The sequence below is a fragment of the Pholcus phalangioides genome, unplaced genomic scaffold, assembly GCF_987345545.1.
Source record: "Pholcus phalangioides strain wild (caught in Gottingen) unplaced genomic scaffold, Ppha-v1.0 ptg000039l_1, whole genome shotgun sequence".
In the NCBI taxonomy this organism is placed as follows: Eukaryota; Metazoa; Arthropoda; class Arachnida; order Araneae; family Pholcidae; genus Pholcus; species Pholcus phalangioides.
Genome location: NW_028301625.1, coordinates 31,579,841 through 31,605,923, shown reverse-complemented (window position 1 = coordinate 31,605,923; position 26,083 = coordinate 31,579,841). Strand labels below are relative to the sequence as shown.

The window sequence follows — 26,083 nt, the reverse complement described above, 5'->3', positions numbered from 1 at the left end:
ACTAGTAAGAGATGTGAGAATAAAAAAATTGAACACATGCATTTGCTCAAATATGAATACCAGATTAAAAGTAAAAGGTCTTTGTCCCTAGAGAACTTTTTCATAATGAATTTGAGATTTCATGTGTTTGTGTGCATAAGCTATCCATTAACCTATAAATTTTTCATGAGCTCATTTTATTCATAATTCATTCATACATTTGTTTGATTTATGATTTATATAAATGTTATCTATAACTCTTTAAATATATATTTCTGATTATTGAATACTTGGATATCATAAGTGAGCCACCAAAGTTCAAGACATATATGATGGTATTGACATATTATTTAATATGTTGTTATCATCAGGGTCACAAAGAAAATTGGAATATGCACATAGAATAGGCTAACAGGTTTTTGGCAATGGAAAGAAAACAAATTGCCACTTGCAATTAAAATAAATTAAGGGTGATAAACTTATTAAAAAAAAGAGTAGATCATCAGTAGATAGAAATCATTGCCATACGTAAGGAGTGGGTGGGAAAGAGGTTAACCCCCTCCCTCAAGTATGTTCTTTTGCAATAAAAAAAGAAAAAATCTTTTCCTCTTCTCCTCTGTCTTTATTACTGATTTCTTCTTTAATGAGACGATGATATATGCCATGATATGATATATTGAATTTCATTTTGATTACTTGTTCACAGACATTCAACTAGTTTAAAAATAAAATAAAAATTTAGTTTAAATTGTAATATAAAAAAATATTCATAACCAAATGATTGTGAGAAAAAAATTAATTAATCCTTTTCAAAATAACCCTGACTTAATATTTTTCACATTTAAAAAAAATTACTTATGATTTTGAGGACCATGGTTAGTAGATCTGTCAAGAGGGTCTCCAACAACCATTTTCTTTGTTTCCTGAACCTGTGGAAGCATTGGAAAAGTAAAAAAAAAAAGCTTTCTAAACTATGAGTAACATTGAAAAAAAGGTGATCATATTGAAGCTAAATGTTTGGTTAAACACTATAAACAGATCGCTAATACGAAAAAAAATAGATGGCCAATGATAATATTTCATTCCATATTAAATGTTGCAGCAATAAATGCTTGTATGATTCTTCTGTGACAGAAAAAAAATCCTCCTTCATTCGATCATATTTTAAATAATTTTTGTCCCACCATGATCATTTTCTGCACACAAGGGATAATTAGACCAGGACATACAATTTATTGCGGAACGGCAGCCTTTTTTTAATACTCACTAAGAGAGGTTGGTGCATCAACCTCTTGGTACGAGTACATACCAACCTGGGCTACCGCACTCTCCCCCACTTCAGAACAGAAACTGGCAAAATTTAAGCATTTAGGTCTCTCTTTAGTGAAAAATTTCATTTTTTTTTAAAAGCGCAATGTTGGCACATGAAAAAATCATTCATCACGTGAAGATGTTTGAGGACACCAACCACCTCAAAAGAAACATCAGGATAATAAAGGGCATTGCTATAAGCGTCCCGAAATGAGAATAAAAAAATAAAATTAATCTGTACTGATTAGGGTGAGTATTTTAGGTTAGGATTAGGTTTATTTGTATTGAACATATTAAATTTTGTTTCGCAGAGATGCCCCACAGGAATAATAGTGTGCCTTTCCAAGGGCTTTTTCTCAGCAATGGGCTTTATCTCTTTTGCTTAGTCTGGACAAAATTTATGCAGAATTTCATGTTTATGTTTGTGTTATGTAACATCTTATTTTCCTTGAGAAACTTCAGAAGCCATTGTTAAATAAACTAAAACCTTTGAAAAAAAATTACCCTTTCAATTAATTGAATATTCAAAGGTTATATAAAAATTTTCAAGACTTGCATTATCAAGCTATTAGATAGCTGGCCAAGTTAACACTAGAAGGACGACATTCCGTTTTACCTAAAAGGACCAATGCCGGTGAAAATGACCGGAGATCTATTTTTCCTATAAATTCTTGATTTTTGTAAGTTTTGTCATGTTTAAATGTAGATATCTGTATAGAGTAACATGAAGGGTCCCATGGATTGTCAGTGGAAACCCTGCAGTGGGTTGTCATCCACCTCAGTTAAAGAAAATGTTATAATAAATATGTGCAATATGTTTTTACATAAAAATGTCTGGAAATGTGTTTATACATAAAATAAAAGCAATGTTTACCTTCATGGCGATGGTAGGATGTTGACTACCATATGGTTCAGAGATGTCATTGATGCGCTATAATAATACTACCATATGCAATATAGTGAAGTGAATTTCTCCTGCAGCAGAAAGTCTAGGCATGTGCAAGGACTTTTAGCCACAGGGATTAAAGGAAACATTGATAAGGAGGCCTCTCTGGATTAGACTGATGTTTTTGTATGCAATTGCAGAAGTATCTGATGTGGATGAGAATGTGAAAAGTTTTTACAATATGAAAGTAAATTATTTCCTTTAGATTTTATAGCTGTGGCATGCACCAAGTTGGTGAGTGTTTTTATTTTTTTTGTGACTTTTGTAATAGCCTTGATGCAGCCATCCAAGAAATGGAGCTCCAACTTCATTGGGTCCTAGCTAACTCTGTTTGCTACGTGCTTAATATCAATTTTGTTGGGTATGTACATGTAAAGAAAGTGTACCACATATAAACTGAAGAGCCAAAAAAACTGGTTCAGGCATGCATATGCAAATAAAGAGATATGGAACCAATCAGAGTACGGCGCTGCGGTCGGCAACGCCTACATTGCGGTCGCAATGTAACTTACTAAAATTATTACTTTTTATTCCGTTTTGCGGCCCCTAAAGTTTAGAGGCCTGGTGCGGCTGCACCTTTCGCACCTGCCTAAATCCAGAACTGATTTCAATCCCCGCATACTCCGCTGAAATGAAGTGGTTGAATAAAACCAACACCAATACACTGAAGAGCCAAAAAAACTGGTTCAGGCATGCGTATGCAAATAAAGAGATATGGAACCAATCAGAGTACGGCGCGGCGGTCGGCAACGCCTATATAACACAACAAGTGTCTGGCATAGTTGTTAGATCGGTTACTGCTCCTACAATGGCAGGTTATCGAGATTTAAGTGAGTTTGAACGTGGTGTTATAGTCGGCGCACGAGAGATGGGACATAGCATCTCCGAGGTAGCGATGAAATTTGGATTTTCACGTACGACCATTTGACAAGTGTACCGTGAATATCGAGAATCCGGTAAAAAATTAAATCTACGACATCGCTGCTGCCGGAAAAAGATCATGCAAGAACGGGACCAACGACGACTGACGAGAATCATTAAACGTGACAGACGTGCAACCCTTCTGCAAATTGCTGCAGATTTAAATGCTGGGCCATCAACAAGTGTCAGCGTGCGAACCATTCAACGAAACATCATCGATATGGGCTTGATGACTGCACGACACAAAGCTTTACGCCTCGCCTGGGCCCGACAACACCGACATTGGACTGTTGAGGACTGGAAACACGTTGCCTGGTATGACGAGTCTCGGTTCCAATTGCTTCGAGCTGATGGACGTGTGCGGGTATGGAGGCAACCTCATGAATCCATGGACCCTACATGTCAACAGGGGACTGTTCAAGCTGGTGGAGGCTCTGTAATGGTATGGGGCGTGTGCAGTTGGCGTGATATGAGACCCCTGATACGTCTAGATACGACTCTGACAGGTACGTAAGCATCCTGTCTGATCACCTACACCCATTTATGTCCATTGTGCATTCCGACGGACTTGGACAATTTCAGCAGGACAATGCGACACCCCCACACGTCCAGAATTGCTACAAAGTGGCTCCAAGAACACTCTTCTGACTTTAGACACTTCCGCTGACCACCAAAATCCCCAGACATGAACATTATTGAACATATCTGGGATGCCTTGCAACGTGCTGTTCAGAAGAGATCTCCACCCCCTCTTACTCCTGCGGATTTATGGACAGCCCTGCAGAATTCATGGTGTCAATTACCTTCAGCACTACTTCAGACATTAGTCGAGTCCATGCCACATCGTGTTGCAGCACTTCTGCGGGCTCGCGGGGGCCCTACACGATATTAGGCAGGTGACCAGTTTTCTTGGCTCTTCAGTGTAGATAAAATCCACATGTTACCTGACAATCCTTCTTGTGAAATATAGTAAATGAAATGGAATAATTTTGTGGTATTTCACATTCACAGACTTTGCAACATGATTTATAGAATCATCACATAAAATAAAGGTGCTGGTATAGGTTTCTAAATTTTAACAAAATTATTTTAAATATTTTTTGAATGTTTCATTTTCAAAGTTTTTTTATAACTTGTTTGAAAAGTTGAAAAATGTGTAACAATTTTAATCACTGAAAGAAAGACTTTTTTTCTTAGTATTATGACAAATACTATTTGTGAATACTACGTTTCAACTTCAGCACATCATACTACCGTGCATAAAGAAGGAATTGTCATGTCTCCAATGATGTACATGGATAGCATGCTTGCCCAGTTTGCAAGAGGACTATATGCAATTCTCAGCGGAGACCAGTAGACTTTTCTTTCTGAGTTCACCTCAGCATGATATCCAGAGAAAAGTCTTTCCTTCACATATTGGGCTGAAAAATCATCCCACTCTTGCAATTTTAATCACTCTTTGAAATAAAAATTCAGCATGAAATACATTAACATGTCTTATTATTTTGGATCTGCTGATATATGCTTATTACTAATGATGTATGTGAGTGTAAGTAATTATAACCAGGATATTCAATTCAAGACAGACACATATTTAATAGAGATTTAAACACTTAAAGTGAGAGACATCTGTTGCTGTTCAGAATTGAGCAGCTATGTTTTCTTTACTGTTGCCAAAACTCTGAAACTAAATACTTGACTAATAATATGTTGCCAGATACCCCAAAAGCAGAAATAAATAAATAAATTGTTTGTCCATTAACATAATATTCTAACATGTTTTATTCAAGGAAAAAAAAAAGTTAACACACAGGTGCCATTCTCACATGAATCGCAGGAGACAAAAAATAAAATTTTTGAAACTTCATCATATTCATTCTATCCTAACTTGCTTGGATCCCTGGAACCTGGGTTGTTGCATGATCTAGGTCTTTATCAAGCAATGGTGTTTTGTGGAATACACGAATTATAGTACAATGTCCGAACGGTCATTTTGACCACAAAGCTACTTTGACTTACACTTACACCCAAAAGGTTTATCTTAGGTTGTTGATATTTCACGAATTTTCTCCCCTTATTAAGGCTTTTAAATTCTTAAAATATAAATGTTACTAAGCTTCTCAGTTTAGTGATAAAATGAAGTTCTACCTAGAATGATGCTAGTGGTGATATAAACCGCTATAGAGATATTTAACTGATGTTATATCTGAAAGATATCTAACATGTTTATGATTGCAAAAACATGCTGAAATTGACAAACTTCTTATGAAAACATTAATATTGAGAGAACAGATGTTCTACCATGGTGTTCGTTTTTCTCCAGTGCCCATTTTGTACCATTCAAAGGTATACATTTGAAGAAGCTTGTGGTTGTACGTTATTCAATTCATTATGCATTTTTATAGACATTTGTGCTTTTACTGCATTGCATTTGCTGGTACAATGTTGCATGGTGAAAAGAATCTTCATTCTTCACAAATGTACTCATGAACAAGAATCCGAGATGATTCTTATCATTTTTTGTTTCTTCACACTATAAACTGTACATAGGGGGCCCCTGGACTCCCCTAAAGACTAGAAGTCCTGCTGAATGATATTAATTCCTGCTGCTGGGGAAACCATTATTTTATCACATATCATGCTTTCCACTGAGCAAAAAACTAATTTTACTGTTGGTAAGCAAAGAAAAAATCTAGGTCTTAAGTACCATGCACACACAAAATTGAAATTTCTGAAAAGGAAATTTCTGCTAGAAATTATGAAATTTTATTACTCTGCTAATTAGTGTTGTTGATGCTTTTGACAAAATGAATTCATTCCAGTGCACAATGTGATCAGCATCAAAAAGCTGTCTTAGGCCGGGATTACACTATCAAAGTTTGATAAAAGATCTCTTTTAAGAAAAAACCAATGTGCTTTTTGGATATATTAACTTGAATGTAACCAAAATGCTTATTGGTTGCATTTTTCAAGTTTTATAAAAGAACGTTTATAGTGTAATCCCAGTCTTACATATGTGTTATGCATTGCTCAGGATGTGGTGGCTATTCATAATTTTTCCCCGCAAATGCAATCTCTTCTCAAACGTACCATATTTCTAAACCTTGTCAGTGGACTGTCGGGTGAAAATGGAGATACTAATTACAAGAGCTTAAAAAATAAAACAGTCAAAAGTAACAAATTATAGGATCAGTCTTTGTCATAGCAAGAGCCCTTTTATCCAAATTTCTAAAAGTTTAGTACATGAACAAGGGTTTATTACAAAAATAAGTCAGAGATTGAATAGATATTGTTTGAAGTTTTGGTGAAGAAAAATAATTTATGTTGATTTTTTCCTTTTGTGGTCAAAATAACACCTTCCGTCATTTAAGGTAGTTTGAAATTCCTATTGTTCTAGTGATAAATTTTTAAAAAAATTTCATGTTATTTGTACTCACCGTTTTTTCGATGAAAACATCATATATGGATTCCTCAACAAAAAGTCTGCCTGCTGCAATACAATTCTCTCCTTTGTTGAAGAAGACACCATTCATACCCTTTAAAATTATAAATGCGTTATCACTTTTCACAAATATGATAATAAAATAAAATATACAAAAATGCTCTCAATAACATGTCTTCTTTTTTTAACTTTTGTCACAAAGTAAAAGATTTCATGAAAAACTCATACGTCATATTCCCTGGCATTAACCAGCATGCTGGAAAACAGCAAAAGAAACTAGTGTGCTGGGAGATTTGAGTAATTTTCAGATGTTTACATTCCAATTATAAACTGGATTGGTTGATTTGAACCTTGTCTTTTCTCTGCATTTTAAGTTCTTTTTTTTACAAACTATGTTCAGATAATTTGATCTTTATGTTTTCTTCTGCTACTGTAAAATGACACAATGGTTTTAAAAAGAACTACTTCAAAGCAGTGAGTAGTTACATCAATATTGCCAGTTCACTGTGATGCTCCTGAGTGCACCAATGCATACTTTAAGTAACATTATCAAGAATCAGAGGTGGCACTGACGTGCTATAGCACGTGAAATACCCAAAATTTCAGACAAAAACGCATAAAAATTCGGTTCACATGTGCTATGGGACCCATCCCTATTTCCAAGAAATAAAGTACAGAGAAAACACCTCCTAAAAAACTTTTCTTTTTTTCCCCTCTTTCTACTGTCTATCATGATCATTCATAATCTTGTAGGAACAAGGAAATTTACGCCACATAGATGTTGTCTGTGAATGTCTGTAGACAGTCCCAAAAGTACCGTAATTTCCAGTATGTAACTGGAGGGGAGAAAACCCACAGGGGGGAACAGAAACTCGAAAATTTTCAAATTCAGTATGTGGCCTCTCAACCAGATATCTACCATCTTTATTCTTCAACAACTCGCATGTATATCAATACATACAGTACTTCATTTGTACTTCAAAGTCATGAAACAACTTTTTCAGGGTGGTGCAATCATGATAGATGGTAGAAAGGGGGGGGGGAAGTTGGGGGTTTCTCTACTTTTTTCTTCTTGGAGCCAGGGCCATCTTAACCCTTCGACAGTTATGCATATTCAGATAAATCCTTTGAAAATGGGCAGAGCCTGTTCAGGAAAGACAATGCTTTCCCCCATTCTCACCAACAGGCAGCCGGATTTTGGGTGATTGGGGATCCTCCCATCGCAATAATACCTCAACAACATGAACAGACCTATTGTGGGTTTGCCACAATGGCCTCACTAAGTGTTTAAATGTTTATGAAACCTAGGAAATCATTTTTCCCTGATTTTTGGAGAAAAATGAGAAATTTTCATTTTCATCAATTTCTTTCTATTTTTTGGATTCATGCAAAAAGATGATTATTTTAATTGAAAGATATTCATAAATAATTATTATTACATGAAAATCTCGAGCGTCAACGTTTTTTCATTCACAACAGAGTATTCGATTGAAAATAATGAAAACTTTGAGAATTCCAATAAATTCTATAAATTTTCACTTCTCAAAAACGTTTAATGTTTACTAATTTATTTTTTTAATGAAGTAATGGTAAAAAAAATTAATAAAGAAATCACAGAACGTAAGTGGAAACGTACGAAGAATTTTAATCTTTTTTTTTTAATTCTTTGACGAAAATTATGTGCGTCTTACTTGAGGCTTCGACGACAATATTTTTCCACGAAAACTGTTCTTTTTTCCTTTCTAGATGTGGCTTATACATCCTTACCGGAATTTACGGTGATTGAATCGAAAGTTTCGTGAATACTCAATATAAAATCAATTTCTATTGTGTGACACACATTGTGGACATTCAATGTTTACTGGATAAATGTCAGTCTATTAATTTATCTGTTGGTATTCAGTATGCGATGATACGAATATTCATATATGTACGCTATATTTCAAAACATTTTACTGAAGTTTAAAAAAAATATTAATAATTAGCAGTTGATTAGTTACCATACAAATGAAATAATTTTTTCGTGGATAATTTTGTCTTCGACAAAGTTTCGTGAAATGCTTGTCTTAAGCTGCCCCAATTATTTTCAATATGCAAGTTAGTTTTCATCAACTCTTTATACTAGGTGTCCTGTAAGCAGGGCCGGAACTAGAGGGGTGCGGGGGTGAACTGCCCGGGCGGCAAAATTTAGGGGGAGGCAGTTTTAGGTGATAACAAAGAACACCTTTAAAAAAAGTATATCAAATTTTAAAGTTGTGACGATGGCAAAATAATGTTGGCTCCGGGCAGCTAAAATCCTAGTTACGGTCCTGTCTGTAAGTACTAGCTCTGCCCTTATCTCATCAACCATCCGTCGTAGAGGTATGATTTCAATTTAAAAAACGCTCAGCAGGCGTTCGAAAATTCCCCTGTACTAGTTTTGAGATTGAAAATACAGCGTGTAGCAAAATAAAAAAACTTAAATTTTTATACCATCCTCCGTGCTTTCAATTAGAAAGTTGTTGCCCTGTCTCTCCCGATGCCAACAAAAAAATTCCATGGTTTCTAAATGCTATATTTACAGAGGTATTCGAATTTGAAAAACGGAGGAGATTTGGGAAAAGAACATCGTTAAATGCAGGAAAACAGTTTTACACGCTTTTAACTCTGTTCTTTCCCAAATTGCCTCCATTTTTCAAATTTGAATATCTCTGTGAATATAGCACTTGGAAACTTGGAATTTTTTTGTGGATTGTTCGTGTCGGACCAACACGCTTTGATTTTGGTGCCACATTATTTTGTTCAATATATTCTGTAGCAAAGTCATTGATCTACGTTACAATGTTTTCAATAACTGGTTCATAAAAAAAAAAAAAGATTTAACTAGTTGAATGAATTTGAAACGTTGTATAGTTGGACCTATATGCCTGCGTTCCCACTAAAATGGCATACTCAAGGTGGTGGTGGAATTTGCATTACAAAACGACTGCACTAGTCTCTTACACTCTGGAGTTCATCCTAAGATTCGGATGAAACTGATGAAAACGAACAATCGTTCTCCGAACTTGATATTAACTTCTCTCATCGAATTTATCTTCACTCAATAGAGCCAGTATAATTGTACTTATGGGGGTTTGCTTTTACTCACTTGTCAAATAGTATGAATGTTATACTGAATCATCAAAAACCATTGTGAAACACACATGGCTCAAAAAGTAGAAAAGAAGAGCGAGGAGAAAGGAAATAGGTGGGAAAGTAGGAATGTGTGAGATCACGAGACAAGCATTGTTTGAAACAACCAAATGCTTATTTGTGTTTACCTCTGGTGTTGGCTATAACAAGCCACGACGATAAGAGGCTTATACTAATGGGCGGATACAGATAACTTCACGGGCACCAAATGAGAAATTCTCTTGTTTTTTTCTTGAAATTCTTCTTCTTCCTAGAATTTTGTTCTGCCTCGTTCAGTTATTATCAGCTCTGGTCAATACAACCAATTTATTTTGAATTAACTGCTTGCTTTCTTCCATGGGCGTCCGCAAAACCTACCTTTGGGGAGGGTGTAAAAAGAGACACTGGTGGGATTGAAAAGAGGGAGTGTTCACAGAGTCTCTTCCAAAAAAATTGAGTTAACTCTCTAATCCAGACTGATCCGTAGTCCCGTCACATTTGTCAAGCTGTTTTTTCTTTCAAACTTAGGCCGTAAGAGTTGAAGAAAAAAAAAAAACAAGTTTTTCTTCGTTTTATTTGAATGCATTAACACCTTATATAGTTTTCTTTGTATAACCTTATAATCTTCACACGTCAGTATAAATACCTTCCCAGCTCAATCGAATTTCCTATTCAGGTGTGACAGTATCAGGTTAAAAAAAAATTGTAAATAAGATGACAAAGACTAATGCTATACAATTTATCCTAGCTGATAAGACAGTTAAAAAATTTTCGCCCATGGCACAGGATAAATACGACAGATCACCAATGATCTTTACTGAATAGAAACAGGACGTGAAAGTTTTTGCTTTGTGGGAGCTTTCTTTACTTTTTAGCACGTAGACATACAGTATAAAAACAGTGAGAGAATAAAATAATGCAAGGAAAGAACGAACACAAGTCTTTTATTTTTCATTGAGTGTAGCACTCACTACGAGGAAAGAACAGATCTCTGATAATACAGATTCAAGAATTGATCAGATAATCTGGTATTCAATGCTCTGCCTAAAGTAGATGCACCTGTTTCTTGGGCATTGTAAAATATATTGAGCATGAGATTTTTTCTTTTGTGACAATGAAATCCAAAATTTTGACACACCACACGCTTTCCACCTTATTCTTCTTTCTACCATCGTCCAACTTCTGTTCGGTGATCAACTTCACAAACGGTCTCTTTTTTTTCGGAATACCGAACGGCCGTTTCATAAAAGTTTCATCGTACTTTCAAAATGTTATTATTTTGAGAGCGACAGAATTTTCCAATGAACTGCATCGTATATGCAACCCATGTAAGTGGGTATTCTGTGATCCACGCAGTCTCGCTACAAGATCACTTTTCTGAACACAACATTGACATTTATCAATCACACAAAGAACAGACAAGACTACGTCAAAGAGGTGAATGTCATCATAGGCGTAGGCAGGATTTCCTTTGAGGGAGAGAGGGGCGTTTCAAAATTTAATATTTCCTTGGGGAGGGAGTTAAGTTTTTTCCTGCAAAATAACACTATTATATTGGCTCACGGGGGTGGTTAGACCTTCCCTTTTGCGTTAACTCAGGAATGTGATAAATTAGGATTGGAAGATTGTGCAGGCTTGGGAAAGTGTCACTTCAAAAACTTCACAGAACTGGCTGCAATGTAGGACCTAAAGTTCCAGAAGTTTAAAATAACTATGGTAATATTCAAGTTCGATGTTCGCAAAGAACGTGAAAGATGTGTAATGGATACTAAAATTTCTATGTTTTTGGAATACATCAGCAGTCTAATAAACTCGATTTATAGACTGTGAGGTTATTGAGGAAATGATATGCATAGATAATAACGAGAGATTGTAGTTGAAAAAATATAGAAATGGTGAAATTGCGAAATTCCTTACATTTACTCATACAATATTGTTTGTCGAGACCAGTACAAAAGAATGTGTGTGATTGTGACAGACTGTGATCAATGATAGTTGAGGGGAGAGAGTTTTTCCATTCGACTATAGATGTGAGGAAAAACAAACTATATTTAAAACAGTCAGAAGATGCAGAAATAGGATTTAATTTTTGGGGACGGTTCATATTCTGTTAGAGATATAGGATGGATGGCTTAGTTACAATATCAAAGTTGACCACGGACAATTTTATTTAGCATAGTTTAGCGGTAAATAAGTCAGTTTATGATGAGAGGGTGAAAGAGTGGGGGGTCCTTTCTTTGCTACAAAAAAAAGTTCAGCTCAAGGGGTGTTAGTTTAAGGTTCATAGTTATTTTGAAACATAAATTCTGTATCATATCCATTTCTAAACTAATCATCACCTGAAAGTTTCAAAAATCAAAAGAAAATCAAATATAGAAGAAATAACTGAGTGAAAGGAAAAAAAAGTGATACTCTATTTTTGGACTGAAAAAAAATACTTCAGACCACAGAAACATCTTCAAGAATTCTCTTTCCCTACAACACTTTGCACATTTGCTCCTCAAGATAGCAGTTACAATGCAAGGAATAATAGCATTGTTACCGTGTGCTTTCTGTGTATTGTGTAGCTGTATAGAGCGTCCTACAATGGCATGATCTCTTCTGAATACTGGAGGAGGAGCTCGTCAACTGCAGGAGCGACAGATTTACACAAAGAAAGTAGGGGAAGGCAACTGATCAGGTCGGCCGGATATATACAGCGCTGCCCAGATTCGCCACAACATTTTTGAGCGGATATATACGGCTCTGCCCATCGAAGGGTTAAGAGCATCATGGGCCCCTGGGCCAAGTGATTTTTCTGATGCCCTACCAGGCAAGTTAATATGTTTACTCTCATTTTTGTGAGGTCCCTCTTCTCTTGAGATGCCTGGATGGGCTCATGCATTATGACAGCACTACTTGGAACTAGGAAAGAACACATCCACCGAGACGTGCGAACCAAATTTTTATGCATCCTTTTTCTGAAATTCCGGGTATTTGAAGTATTATAGTGCGTCATTGGCATCTCTGATCAACTGGGGTGACTTTACCCAGTTTTAAAATTGAAATTAAAAAATTTCATTCAACCCATTGATTGAAAGTTGAAAAAAATTTTTGTTTGGTTTGTAAGACTCCAGGAGAATCAGAAGTATAAATTTAAGTTTTAATTATATTAAGCATATTTAATAAATTACAACATGAGAATCGTCTCCGGCGTGTGTAGACAACAACTGATAAAAATAAGTGCCGTCGTGGAGTTGTACACTTCGTACAAAAAAAGGAAAAATATGTACTGAGTATGGAAGTACACTATGGTATGGCGACGCCACCTGGCGAGCAAAATATGAACTCAGGACGCCGGCACACCACAGGTACTCCCCCCCCCCCAATGTGTACTGGAGGTACAGAGAAATTAGGGTGATTACAATGTTTAGACACAATCACGATATTTAAAGTTGAATCTGACAGTTCGTCCTGAACGAGTCGTGACACCGGGTTTTTTTTCATCGCAGTCCTTTTTGTTCTTCACAGTCATGTTCGGAAGATTTGACGCCACTAGGGTTAATGGTTGGTTTTGGTCGGAGTTGGTTTCTGAAAAATGTCCAAGAAACATGGTTTAACTCTGTCCAGACTGACAGTTGATCTCTTGCCATTTACATCCAGAGTGATTAGTTTGTCAGTCCGAGACAAAACTGGATACAGGTCATCATAAGGTGGAGTCAGTGGAGGTTTGACACAGTCAACTCTGAGGAAGACATTCGTGTAGGTTGACAGTGCTGGTCAGTTTGAAACATGTAGTAGAACCTGTAGAGTGAGTTGAAGTTGGTACTGGCTGCAACTTGGCCATAGTGTGGCGCAGTTGTTCAACAAAGCAGCTGGATCTTCAGCTTGGCACGGTGTCGACGGGCACAACAGTTGACCTGGTAGCCTAAGGGTGGTGCCATACACTAGGTCAGCACAAGTACTGCGAAGATCAGTTTTGTAGGCAGAGCGGAGACCTAGTAACACGATTGGTAGTGTTTCGGTCCAATACTCGTTGGAGTGGCACATTAAAGACTTTTTTAGTGAACAGTGAAACCGTTCCACTAAACCGTTGGATGCTGGATGGTATGGAGTTGTTCTAATGTGTCGGGCACCAAGGAGAGCTGTAAGTGCCCTGAAGAGGTTGGACTCGAACTGCCTGCCCTGGTTTGTGGTAATATTAGACGGGATGCCAAATCTTGAGACCCATCCTGAGACGAATGTTCGAGCAACTGTATCGGCAGATATATCTTGAATAGGGTATGCTTCTGGCCATCTCTCTGGTGTATCTGTCAACACATGTTAAAAGATATCTGTAACCGTCTGATGGTGGAAGTGGACCTACTAGATCTATGTGCACATGATCGAATCTTGCAGAGGGCAGGTTAAACATCAGTGGTTAACTGCGAGTGTGTTTGTTCACTTTAAATTTTTGGCATTGGACACATGACCTTGCCCATTCTGCAACATCTTTCAGCATAGAAAGCCAGATGAAACATTCCTGGATTAGTCGTTTTGAAGCACGTATACCAGGATGAGACAGGTTGTGACGGAATGTGAAGACTTGATGGCGCAGATTATGTGGCACACATGTGCGAACACTTCCAGTGCTAGTGTTGCAGATAACATGAGTAGAGGGTGACAGTTCGAGTCATTTCCAGTGCAGCTGGGAGTCTGTCTTCTTCATCAGGTTTCGAAGCTCTTCATCTTCTGCCTGAGCTGTAGCAAGTTCTGTGAGGTTCGGGCATTGGAGATTAATTTCATTGATGTGGGACAGTGTCAGCGACTACATTGCTAGAGCCGGAAATGTGTCGGATGACTACATTGGCAGTACTGAACTTGCCAATGTAGTCCAGATGCTGAAGTTGGCGAGGAGAGCAGGAATTTGAATTCTTCTGAAAGGCATACACCAGGGGACGGTGGTCTGTGAAGATTATGAAGTTGGTGCTTTCCAGGTAGTGGCGAAAATGTTGAACCGCTGAATATATACCCAGGAGCTCTCTGTCATAGGTAGAGTAGTTACATTCTGCAAGCTTCAGTTTGCGAGAAAAGAAGGCCAAGGTAAACCAGAATTTGTGTGTGACTGAAGAACAGCGCCTATAGCAATGTTAAATGCATCGACTGTAACTGACAGCTTATGATCGGGAGAGTGATATGTTAGTGTGGCAGCATTGGCCAAATCTGATTTCGACTTCTCGAATGCGGCGACAGCAGAGTCTGTCCAAGGAATAGGTCGTTTGTCGTTCTTCTTGGAATCTTTGAGGAATTAGTGTAGTGGTGCTTGAGTGTGTGCAGCTTGCGAGAGGAAACGTCTGTAGAAGTTGATCATTGCCAGGAAATGTCTGAGTTCGTTGACTGTCTTGGGTTTTGGGAACTCTCTAATAACCTGGACCTTCTCTGGAAGGGGTTTCACTCTGGTCGAAGTAATAAGGCATTCTAGGAACTTCACTTCTTCCGAGTACACATTTTGATAGGTTGAGTTGAAGACCATGGTGTTTCAATCGAGAGAAGACTTGGTGTAGATGTTGAACGCGTTCTTCTTCACTGGTTGATGCCATCAGGAGATCGTCAAAGTATGGGACACAGAAGTCGAGTCAAAAAAGGATTTGGTGCATGAATCGTTGGAAGCTTTGGCCAGCATTGCGGAGGCCAAACGGCATGCAAGTGTATTCAAACAGCCCAAAAAGGGTAGTGACTGCTGTTTTTGGGACGTCTTCTGGATTCACTGGGATTTGATGATGCGGCTGAGATCTAGAGTTGAGAAGATCGTCTTGCCATGGAATGTTTGCGTGCAGATGTGGCACTGGATAACGGTCGGGCACAGTAACAGAATTCAAGCGACGGTAGTCTCCACATGGACACCATTCTCCGTTAGCTTTGCGAACCATATGCAGAGGACTTGCCCCAGGTGATTTTGATGGTCAAATTATTCCAGCTGACATCAGAAATTCAAATTCTTTTCGAGCTATCTTCAGCAACTCAGGTGACAGGTGCCTAGGTTTGCAAAAGACAGGTTGTCCTTTAGTTTCGATGTGGTGATATATTGTCGGATAGTTAAGACAGATTGGTTATCTCCTGATACTTCGTGAGAACTTCATGGAACTGAGAATCATCCAAAAGAAGACTGATGATGGTTGACAACAATTGAGAGCTAGGTGGTTTGCCAGAGGAAGAAAGGTTAGTGTTACCATCCATGAGACGAGAGTTCTTGGCATCAACTAGTAGGTTGAAGTATTATAGGAAGTTGATCCCGACGATAGGTTGTTGTATGTCTGCCACGATGAATGTCCATGTAAAGGGACGCCGTAGTTTCAGGTCGAGGGTAAGTCTTTTAGTGCCAAAAGTTGGAATTTTCATGCCGTTCGCGGCAAATAGAAGCAAGTCTGCTGGCGTTTCAGCTTGAGGTACAAAGTTCTTTGGGAGCACAGAAATATCAGCACCCATGTCTATAAGAAATTTTGTTTTTGAAGTCTGGTCGGCCAAAACAATTCTGTCGATATAGCGATCACTGTTTTAGTTTTCCGGCTGTAAAAACACATAGTTTGCTCCTTCAGCGGAAATGGGGGCTATGGTCGTAGCTGCGAGATGCATGGACGACAGCCATTAGCTCGCTCACTTGCTTGGTTAGTTGTGCCACTTGCTTCACCAGTTCTGATTGTTGTGGTGGCACCTGTATAGCAGTGACCTGCGCTGGAGGGGCCAGGTCACAAATTTTGTTGGCGATGGCTGCCAGCTGGGTGAGGTCACTTCCTAACGCAGCCAGGACACTTTGAGTAGTACTTGGCAGCCTGGCGAGCCACAGGGATTTGAGGAGAGGTTCTCCCACACTACTTCCCCCTGACGCGAGCATGCGTGTTAGAAGTTGTAATGGGCGTTCATCACCGAGTTCCAGTCCTTGTAGCAGTGTGCGAATTCACGAGGTTTCGCTTTGCGAGTGTAAGTCGAAAAGTAGTTTTTTCAGAGCCTCGTATTTGTTCACTGTTGGCGGGTTAAGAATGAGATAGCTGGCCGATGCGAGAACGTCCGACTCCACAACCAAAACAACGTGATGGAATTTAGTAGTGTCCGTGGTAATGTTTGCAAGTGTGAATTTCGCCTCCATTTGGCTGAACCACAGAGTTGGATTCACTTTCCAAAACGGAGGGGGGTTTTACTGCTGTGCGGGCAAATTTTGGTCGTCAGTCTGGGGCATAGTCGAGAGGGAAGATATACTATATGACGAAAATAATGCTGAATAAACACGGCTTCCTTTCAAACGTTCAACTTGAGTGTTACGACATGAAGAGAAAAATTGAAGCTTACAGTTTACGGATGCATTCGGATTGATGTGAAGACAACAATGGTGTGGCACCATAGCAATCTCTCGGTATGATGTCGAAACTTGTTGCGTGTAGGAACACGCGGAGAAGGTCACCAGTTGTAAGACATATAGATGACTCCAGGAGAATCAGAAGTATAAATTTAAGTTTTAATTACAATAAGCATATTTAATAAATTACAACATGAGAATCATTTTCGCGACCCAAGATACCAATGTGTGCCTCATCTCCGGCATGTGTAGACAACAACTGATAAAAATAAGTGCAGTCGTGAAGTTGTACGCTTCGTAAATAAAAAGGAAAAATATGTACTGAGTATGGAAGTACACTATAGTATGGCGACGCCATCTGGCGAGTGAAATGTGAACTGAGGACGCCGGCACACTACAGGTTCATGGTTCGTAGATATGATTTATGTAGTTTTTATTTGAATGGGTCACCACTCCTTTCTGAGAAAAAATAAAAACAGTGAGCAAAGTCCATCCGGCATAATGGTGTAACCTTGCCCAAAACCTGATTTGTGTATAAAAAAGCTGTGATTAGATGTAGGACAATGTGACCAACACTGAGTGTCAAGTCAATCATGATGACAACAAAAATAAAGTGAAAAAATTCAATGAAATTTTATTTTTAAAACACGACTTAATTATGACTCTTCTTTAAACCCAATGGTCCACAAAACATTACAATTAATTTGTAAAATCATGATTTACGAAAAAAAGGATATTTTATTGATTTAAATTAATTTTTCTTTTTTAAATCAGATTTCTTTTATTAAAATTAACCGACTGCTTATTATTTAAAACAAATCTTCTTAATCATTAAGAATACATATTTTTTACTTAATCTCTCAAATTTAATTCAGCATTAATGAATAAACTAATAAACAAGCAAACTAAAAGCATAAAATATGACTACCAAAAAATCTGTTTAAGTAACATGAAAGGTTGTTGAGCCTGAATTAACTTCATGGATTAACATTTTTCTTGTAGAATGCTAGTATTCTCTAATGAGGGGCTGCCCTTCTTGTTGTACAACCAGAGGGTCATTCATTCAGCATGAACTAAATGAAAAACATTCTTGCGCTACTGATGGATGCATTTATTATGATGTGAATCTGACTTGCATTAGAGGTTGCTTACTAATTTAGACATTTTTATTTTTTCACAGATTTAATGAGTTTTGGTAAAAAACTCTAGACTTTTTCACCTTTTGCATTAAAATTTCAAGTTCAACGGTATTGATGTTGGTACATCTATTATTTTAAACCAGCAATTAGGGAATAGAATTTGAGGCTATAAACTAATTTTGCTGCTTTTTTATCAGGGGAACCCTAGTGCCCCATTGTAATGCATTGCAAGATCTACAAATAGATTTACGCTTGAAAAGCTTTAATGAAAATGTAAAAATAGTAACTTGATGAAGGGTGACTGGTGAGAACAGTACATTAATAACACTGATTCAAATAGAAACTTTAAATCAAATGAACTGTTTTATGAATCCACATTCAAAATAATTAACAGTTTCAGATTTTTTCTATTGATTATTCATCCAGTCACATTTTCATACCAATTTTTGCATGTTGCAACAAAGATTTTTAATTTCCATGTGACTGCAGTTCATTTTTACCATAATGAAATGTTAATAAATTTACTTTACCTTTTTATAGAAAAAAGATTTTGACGAGTTTGAAATTTATTCCAGCCTGCAGGATTCAAGCAGAATTTGGTGATTTTTTCAGATGAAATTTCATTCGGGAGCGTATTTATAGGGGCAAAAGCCATTTTTTTACTGTTTGTTCTCTAGATATGGTTTATTGTTTCATACACCCTCATAACATAAATGAGAGGTCATAAAACTTTTAAACTGTATTTGTCAGATTTCATCGTGACAGTTTGTAGCTGTTATCGATTTCATTCAACAAGCTTATTGTGTTAATCAAGTTAATTGAGTTGCAGAATTAAAATCAAAAGCCGAAAGCAACCATGGCCCCCCACATTTAGGGCAGGACCCCTAGACCGGGATCTTTGATGGGGATCCAAGTCACTTTTCATGGGCCCTTGTATAGTGAATTTATAGCATGAAAAAATTATAATTGTTCCGGGGCCCGGGACTATCAGCCCCATTCATATGGAGGGCCATCTTACAAGCACCACGGTCTCTGGGCTTTTCTGGGGCCCTACCAGGCAAATTTACATGTATGCTCCTCAAAAATTTCAACTAGTATTTCATTTTTGTGAGGCTCCTCTTCTCTTGGGCCCCAGGTGGGTCCATGTGTTAAGACTGCACTGCATGGATGCAATATGTAAACCTTCTGAAACTTTGAAGTTGAAACTTGAAAAAAAATCTCATCTCAAAACTGTTACTGATATTTTATTCATTTAAACGAGACAAATCAAATGATCAAACACATAGTGCAACTTTGATCAAAGCAAAAAAAATTTTATTTTTATGTATAAACGATTTCGTAAAAATTTGAAAAAGGCACACATACACAAGAGAGGGAAAAAACTGGTTTGCTTTTTCTCGATTTATCATTAGGGTTATACAAATGCAATCCAGTTTCAAAAGCGGCAAGTTGTACGATCGGTGAATTTGGCAGGATTTTGAAATGGCTTCGTCAATTTTTAAAGAGTTATAATTCATTAATCATGGGTTAATCAAAACAATAGAAAACAAAAACTTTGCCATGTTAGTTTTTTACAAAGAATTGCGTGTGTAATCACTGAGCAGTTGATAGTTACCACCCTATATATTGCTATATAAATATACATACATTGCTATCTAGAGGTAGAACAGCTACCTTTCTACACTGTATCTAGGGATTATATATATACAATATTAATACACAGTGAAACTTCAGTTAACAAGCTTAATTTGTTCCGCCAATAAGCTTGTTATCCAAATTGCTTGTTGTTTGAATCAAACTTCCCCATAGGAAATAATGCAAACTCGCATAATTTGTTCCACAATTATTCATTCACATAAAAATGACTAATAAAAACGACTTCATTCAATAATACAACACAATAATAATATAATAAATAATACAATAAAATATATATTACATAATAAAACCATAAATAAACATGCAATATGATAATGTTTACTAATTAATTTAATCTAAAGATGATGAAAGAGAGAACTATTGTTTTAGACGACTTAAGGACTCAATTTTTCCTGAAAACTTATTCTTTTTGAGTGACTTTGAAAAAAAACATATCTAATGACACTTGCTTTTGCCTCCTTTTTAGGATTTATTGGGAATGGAGAAATAGCATTTTTCTTGGACAAATTTATTGTTCACACACTGCTACAGCTTTATTTGATTGGTTCTTTTCTACAGAATTTTGTACAGATTCCCACACACACACACATTTTATACATCTCTCTAATCTTACTTGAAGTGAGTTACTTCTCTCTTCCTCAGAAAAGATACCTCCACAAGATTTTGCTGTTGCATGCAATGGAGGCCCATCAGTTTGTCTATGGCCAACTCTTGGACAAGCAGAATTTATAAAAAACTTCAAGTGCTCATACGATTAGCTACAATGTGACAACTAGCTGTATAATTAATGGTCACGTTCATACATGGGTGTTAATTTTTTGAGTGAGGCACATTGACCGGAGACTGTAGCGAAGAATATTACCCACAATGGCCACAGTACGCATGGACGAAAGTGAAGAACCATCAGCTCCATTGTGATAACGTGTCAATAAATAAACAAAGTGCAAAATTTTTGCTTGTTATGCGAATTACTCGTTAACCGAAGTTCCACTGCATGTGCAATGATACGACCATTGATGGCTGATAAGAACTATGGATTAATTTTTATATAGTTTGATTAAGTTGAAGTAGATTTCTACATTTTATTATGGATGGAAAATGCTTCTGTGTGCTTCTTATCACAGCAGAATGACAACACTGTTTCGAGGGACATGAATTTCCAATAAATAAATTCTTTAGTTCTGTGTAAGTGTTTATCTCAAGGCATCTGTTCACATAGAATGTAATGGCTTTGTTCTTGAGATACTGTGGCAGGACCTCTCTTCTTAGTTTGTTCCCTACAACTGCCTTTTCATAGAAAGTGAAAAATTGAATAATGTTCATGCCCATGCTTGGGTCATACTGGATAGTAGGCATTTTGACCTCAAGCTCCGCTGAACTATGGGGCACGTCCTCATCCTGTGGGTCGGTTTGTCTGGTCTTAGGTATATATATAACCCCTGATTATATACATACACACACACACACACACATACAGGGTGTCCATAATTAAAAGATCATATTTTAAAGTAACCTACAGGCGAACCAGTCATCAGAAAGTTGTGAAATTTTGTGGAGCACTTCATGAAGTGATGGGAATTTGTTTCAGGGAAAAAAAATTAGTTGCACATGACGCCATCAGAGGGCGTTCCATTTTGAATACCTGTAGTAAACATGTAAATTTATGTGATGTCATGCAGCAGCTGTTATAAAATCTAAAAACATTTGCAGAGATCTTGTTTCTCAATGTGTTTGCTGCTCACAATGATGATAAGTTTATGAGATCACATTTCTTGGTCAAATTATTTTACCTTAACAGCAATTCCACAGTAACTGCTCTATGGAAATATCAGACTTGAAAAAGGATTCGAAAAGGTCCAATGAATTGTAAAAACCTTCAGAGTACGAGAACACAATTTTAAACCACAGGATCGTTGGCTGTTCGTCCTGGAAGAGGAAGAAAACCTGTTTCTATAGATGTAGGGAGGTTTTGCTTCAGGTGGAAGAGGATAGAGATTTGAATTCTTGTGGTAGCAAGAATAGTGTCAGGCGTGACGTACAGGTGTTGGATAGGCCACGTTCAACTGTCCATAAGATCATGCGGAATATCCCCCGATATTATCCGTATAAACTTTCACTTGTGCAACGGTTGCATCCACATGATTATGAAGCTCGACTCTGGTTCTCACTGCAGTTTCTAGCTCATATTGAGGTAGATTCAGAATGGCTTTGGAATATCATCTGGACAGATTAAGCTCATTTTTACTTGGATGGTGCAGTCAATACTCACAACTGCCGAATTTGGGAACCAGAAAATCTGCACAATATCTTAGAGGTTATGCTGCATTCACCAAAAGTGATGGTATGGTGTGGATTTACTGCATTTATTCTGGGTCTCTATTTCTACGAGAAGTTACGTTCTACAGTGACATGTTCGATTACCACGAAGTGATATGTATTGCTTTTACGGAACAAAATTGTCCGGCTCTGCAAGCACGCCACTGCCTTGCAGATACAATCTTTATGCAAAATGGAGCTCTTCCACACATTTCAGAGTTTGTGTTAAGTATGTTCTTAAAATACATTTTACAGAAGAACGTGTCATCAGCCGGCACTTCCCTAATCGATGGCCTCCTCAATCCCCGGACTTTAATCCATGTAATTTTTGGCTTTAGGGGCATTTGAAACATCTGGTAAGTCATAACAATCCAAGAACTTTACCTGACCTTAAAACACTTCCTTGCACACACTTTGGTCAGTTGCAGAACATGCCATCTTGTGATTTTACATGATATCTGAAAATGATGGCCATCATGTGGAACACATTTTGTTGCAGTAACAATTGTAAAGGTGTTTAACAATTGCTAAAATTGTAAACGTTTGCCCAAATGTGCCATGTCTTAGTAAAACGCACTCTGGTGGTGACATGGGCAACTAATCTCCCTCCCCCCGAAACAAATTCCCATCACTTCATGAAGTCTTCCACAAAATTTCACAATTTTCTGATGACTAGTTTTGCCTGCAGACTATTTTAAAATAGGGTCTTTTAATTATGGACACCATGTATATAGGTTCTCAAGTATATATTTAGTAGGTCTTTTCTATATTTCTTTTAATCGAGAACTTTTCCCCATTTCAATAACATGCATACCATACTAGGTTACAACTTGAACGTAGTTCAAGTTAAATAAAGGAAAAAGTAAATTCAAATTTTGTGATTTAAATGTATGATTTTTTTTAAAAATCAAGTTGGAGTACCCTGTACACGTGAAAGTTGAGAAATTAGGTAAATTATATGCATTAAAAATTCATTTGTTATTATAAACTTTAATAAGGATATAAGCTTTCTTACATCATTATAATCAGAGAAATTCGTTTAAAATAACTTAACATAGTTAAAAGCTCCAAGCACATATTGTCTTTAGAACATCATTGAGTCTAATATTTAAAGAGTTGGAAAAAAATCTGGAATCAAAAGGAAAACAAGTTAAAGCAGTAAAAATTACAGGTTGAATAATTCCCACAAAAATTTTATGAGTCCACCCTGGAACAAATCATGAATAAAGTCAAGCTATTTTCTGTGTATATTGGTTCTTATAAGAGTGAATCTTGTGTTTAAAATAAGCTTCTGCTTTTTTTCAAGCTGTTAAATAATTTTAAAAATTCCTTATTTACATTAAGATTTCATCCATTTATACCTTTTAAATAGGTACTCTGAGACAAAATGACAATTAGAAAGTGGTCAGTGACCCCAAATTTCCTATGGAACCCAGGATGGCATTGCCCACTAAAATAAAAATCATCTGATAAGGTGCAAAACCAAAACTCCAATCGCTCTACAGTCTTCATTACTTCTACTAATAATATTAACTAATGTGACTCACCTGGTTGTCAAAAAGGCTGCACAAATAAAAGTTAGGTGTCTTCAAATTTTTCTTGATACTGAATCTCATCAAAAAACCGGCTTATTGGCAATATCACTTATCACAAAATGCCCTTAAGTCTCAGCTCGTCTCATTTTACATGTAAAGTAAATGTCTTGATGACTGCAGTGTACCACAAATGATCAGCTAGGTAAGTTTTAAAAACTTCCAGAAAACTTCTTTTTTTTCAAAACTGGGCAAAGTCACCCCCAATTGATGGTACCAGGAAAGGACCAAGAAGTTGGTGTCTTCAGTGTTCAATGGCTTGCTAGCAAATGCAGGGAATATACAGATGAATACCATTATAGCAAAAATCTCATTTAAATGAAAACTTTTCTAATCCCCCTAGATAAGTTTACATAAAAACAATGCTAAAACTTCGAATTCCTAGATAAAACAGCACAATGATAAATAACAAAAATTGCTGGTTTCAACATTTCACATTAAATGTTTAAAAAATATTTAGCAATTTACCTGTCTGACAGCTTTGTCTAAATCACAATCAGAGAATATAATCAGAGGAGATTTGCCACCAAGTTCCAAAGACACTTTTTTCAGGTTTGAAACAGCACAGCTGAATGTAATGAATATTTTTTATTGTATATGAAAAAAATTTTAAAAATATTTGACTCATACTTCATAATAAAATTGATAGATGCATCAAATTGTATAGTCTTTCAATTTTTTTTACAATAAACAAACTTTGATAAATATTTTGTTCCCAAAAAATATGACATGGCCTTGCGAAAGTAGTAACTTTTACTCAAGGAAATAGTTTACATTCAAACCTCCAGCATATTTGTTTTAAAATACAGAGCATTATGTAACTACACCGATGCAAAATTTCAAGGTGCAACTGTTCCTATTTACGGATGATAATGGACAGTTACATAATGTTATTTTTGATTCAGTCAGCAGCTAGTTGTAATTTTCAGTTAGTTTGTGAGGGTTTTCTTGTTGGGTGGACATTTTCTTGCAGATAGAGTGATGATCAGTCTCCTGATTTCACATTGATAGAGTATATGTGGAATGCTTTTCAGAGACCCCAAAGCAAATCTTTCATCTCCAACAATGAACATTTCAGCACTGAAAACAGCTCAGTTGGGAGCATAGAACTTGTTGCCAGTGCAGCAACTAGATGCTTGGTCACCCAGGGCAAGCACATATTTTGACGCCCCCTTGCAATGTTGAAGGGCAGGTTTCAGAATGAAATTTGCACCCTCTTGGGTCTAGTGCCTGGGGCACGAGACCCACCTGCTCTCCCCTAGTTGTGGTCCTGCTTGTTGCCCCAGCAGCTCATTAATGCCCTCATTGAGATCATGGGAAATTATTGCACATATGCCCAGATTCAGAGCGCATCGATGATCGCAAGAAAAATAGTGGTTCTGTCCCATAAAATATGGAACACATGATCAACCATGACCTTTATGATCTAGCCGACCTTTGTGGTCGGCTGAAGTTGGTTTTCTGTGGTTCCCAACTTCAAGGCGCAAATGCGAGCCGATCTCTCCGTTAAAAAGTCTCGCCACAGAGAGCAACAGTCCTACAACGATAAATCATTCAATCATAACACTTCACTCATAGTTAGAAATACTGGTGGCAGATGGCAGCACTATACATAACAAGCATTACAGAGAAACAAAAAACTTCACGTCAGGTTTCACTACACGTACACGCATATTCCCGCATGTACCGATTCGTTGGGGGTTCCGCGGGGGGGGGGGGGTGTAGCAGTAGTAGGTAGGGCCTCCAAAAAATGGCTCGGGGATCCATGATGTTCTTAAGTCAGCCACCTCGTTGGCAATTTGCCTGTTGTGGCGTTGTATTTGTATTTGTATTACTCCCACTAAGTCAACCCCCTTCTCCTGCACATTGCTCACTCAGGATCCACACCTGATTGCAAAGTTCATTTAGCTACCAGGGGTAACTCCATCCCTACTTAGTATTCAATACTGTTATGCACCTACTACACTGGTGAAATAAATTAAGAGAATTTGCATATTTTATCGAATTTCATGAAAAGAACTGAACTGAATGTAAAACCACTGCTTCTAGACAAAAATGCAAATCTTGTACGTCAAATACGTAAGCGTACACTGTGTGTGTAGGCGGAGCCAGTAGAGAAACAGGCTTTATAAGTGCACGTAAGTTAAGACGCATTTCGTTCGCTAGCACACCTCGGCTAATTTCTTGGTGTTATTTTGCAGCAATCGGTAAATTTCAAATTGTAACAGTAAAAATGAGTAACCACCAACGTTTAGATGATGGAATGTGGTGGCGAATTGTGGGGAGGCTAGAAGCAGGCCAATCTCAAGTCCAGATTTG

The 26,083-nt window shown here is 37.2% G+C and overlaps 1 protein-coding gene across 3 annotated transcripts in view; it reads right to left on the bottom strand.

The window, feature by feature from the left end:
• Positions 1 to 26,083, bottom strand: part of LOC149065845 (mitochondrial 10-formyltetrahydrofolate dehydrogenase) — a 121,287-nt gene that overhangs the window by 7,146 nt on the left and 88,058 nt on the right. For all 3 annotated transcript variants that reach the window (XM_089254056.1, XM_089254055.1, XM_089254057.1), the window contains 3 exons: positions 24,233 to 24,332; positions 6,595 to 6,693; positions 835 to 908 (listed from right to left, as the gene is read on the bottom strand). In XM_089254056.1, the coding sequence (XP_089110182.1) occupies positions 835 to 908; positions 6,595 to 6,693; positions 24,233 to 24,332 (273 nt within the window). The remainder of the gene's footprint in view (positions 1 to 834; positions 909 to 6,594; positions 6,694 to 24,232; positions 24,333 to 26,083) is intronic.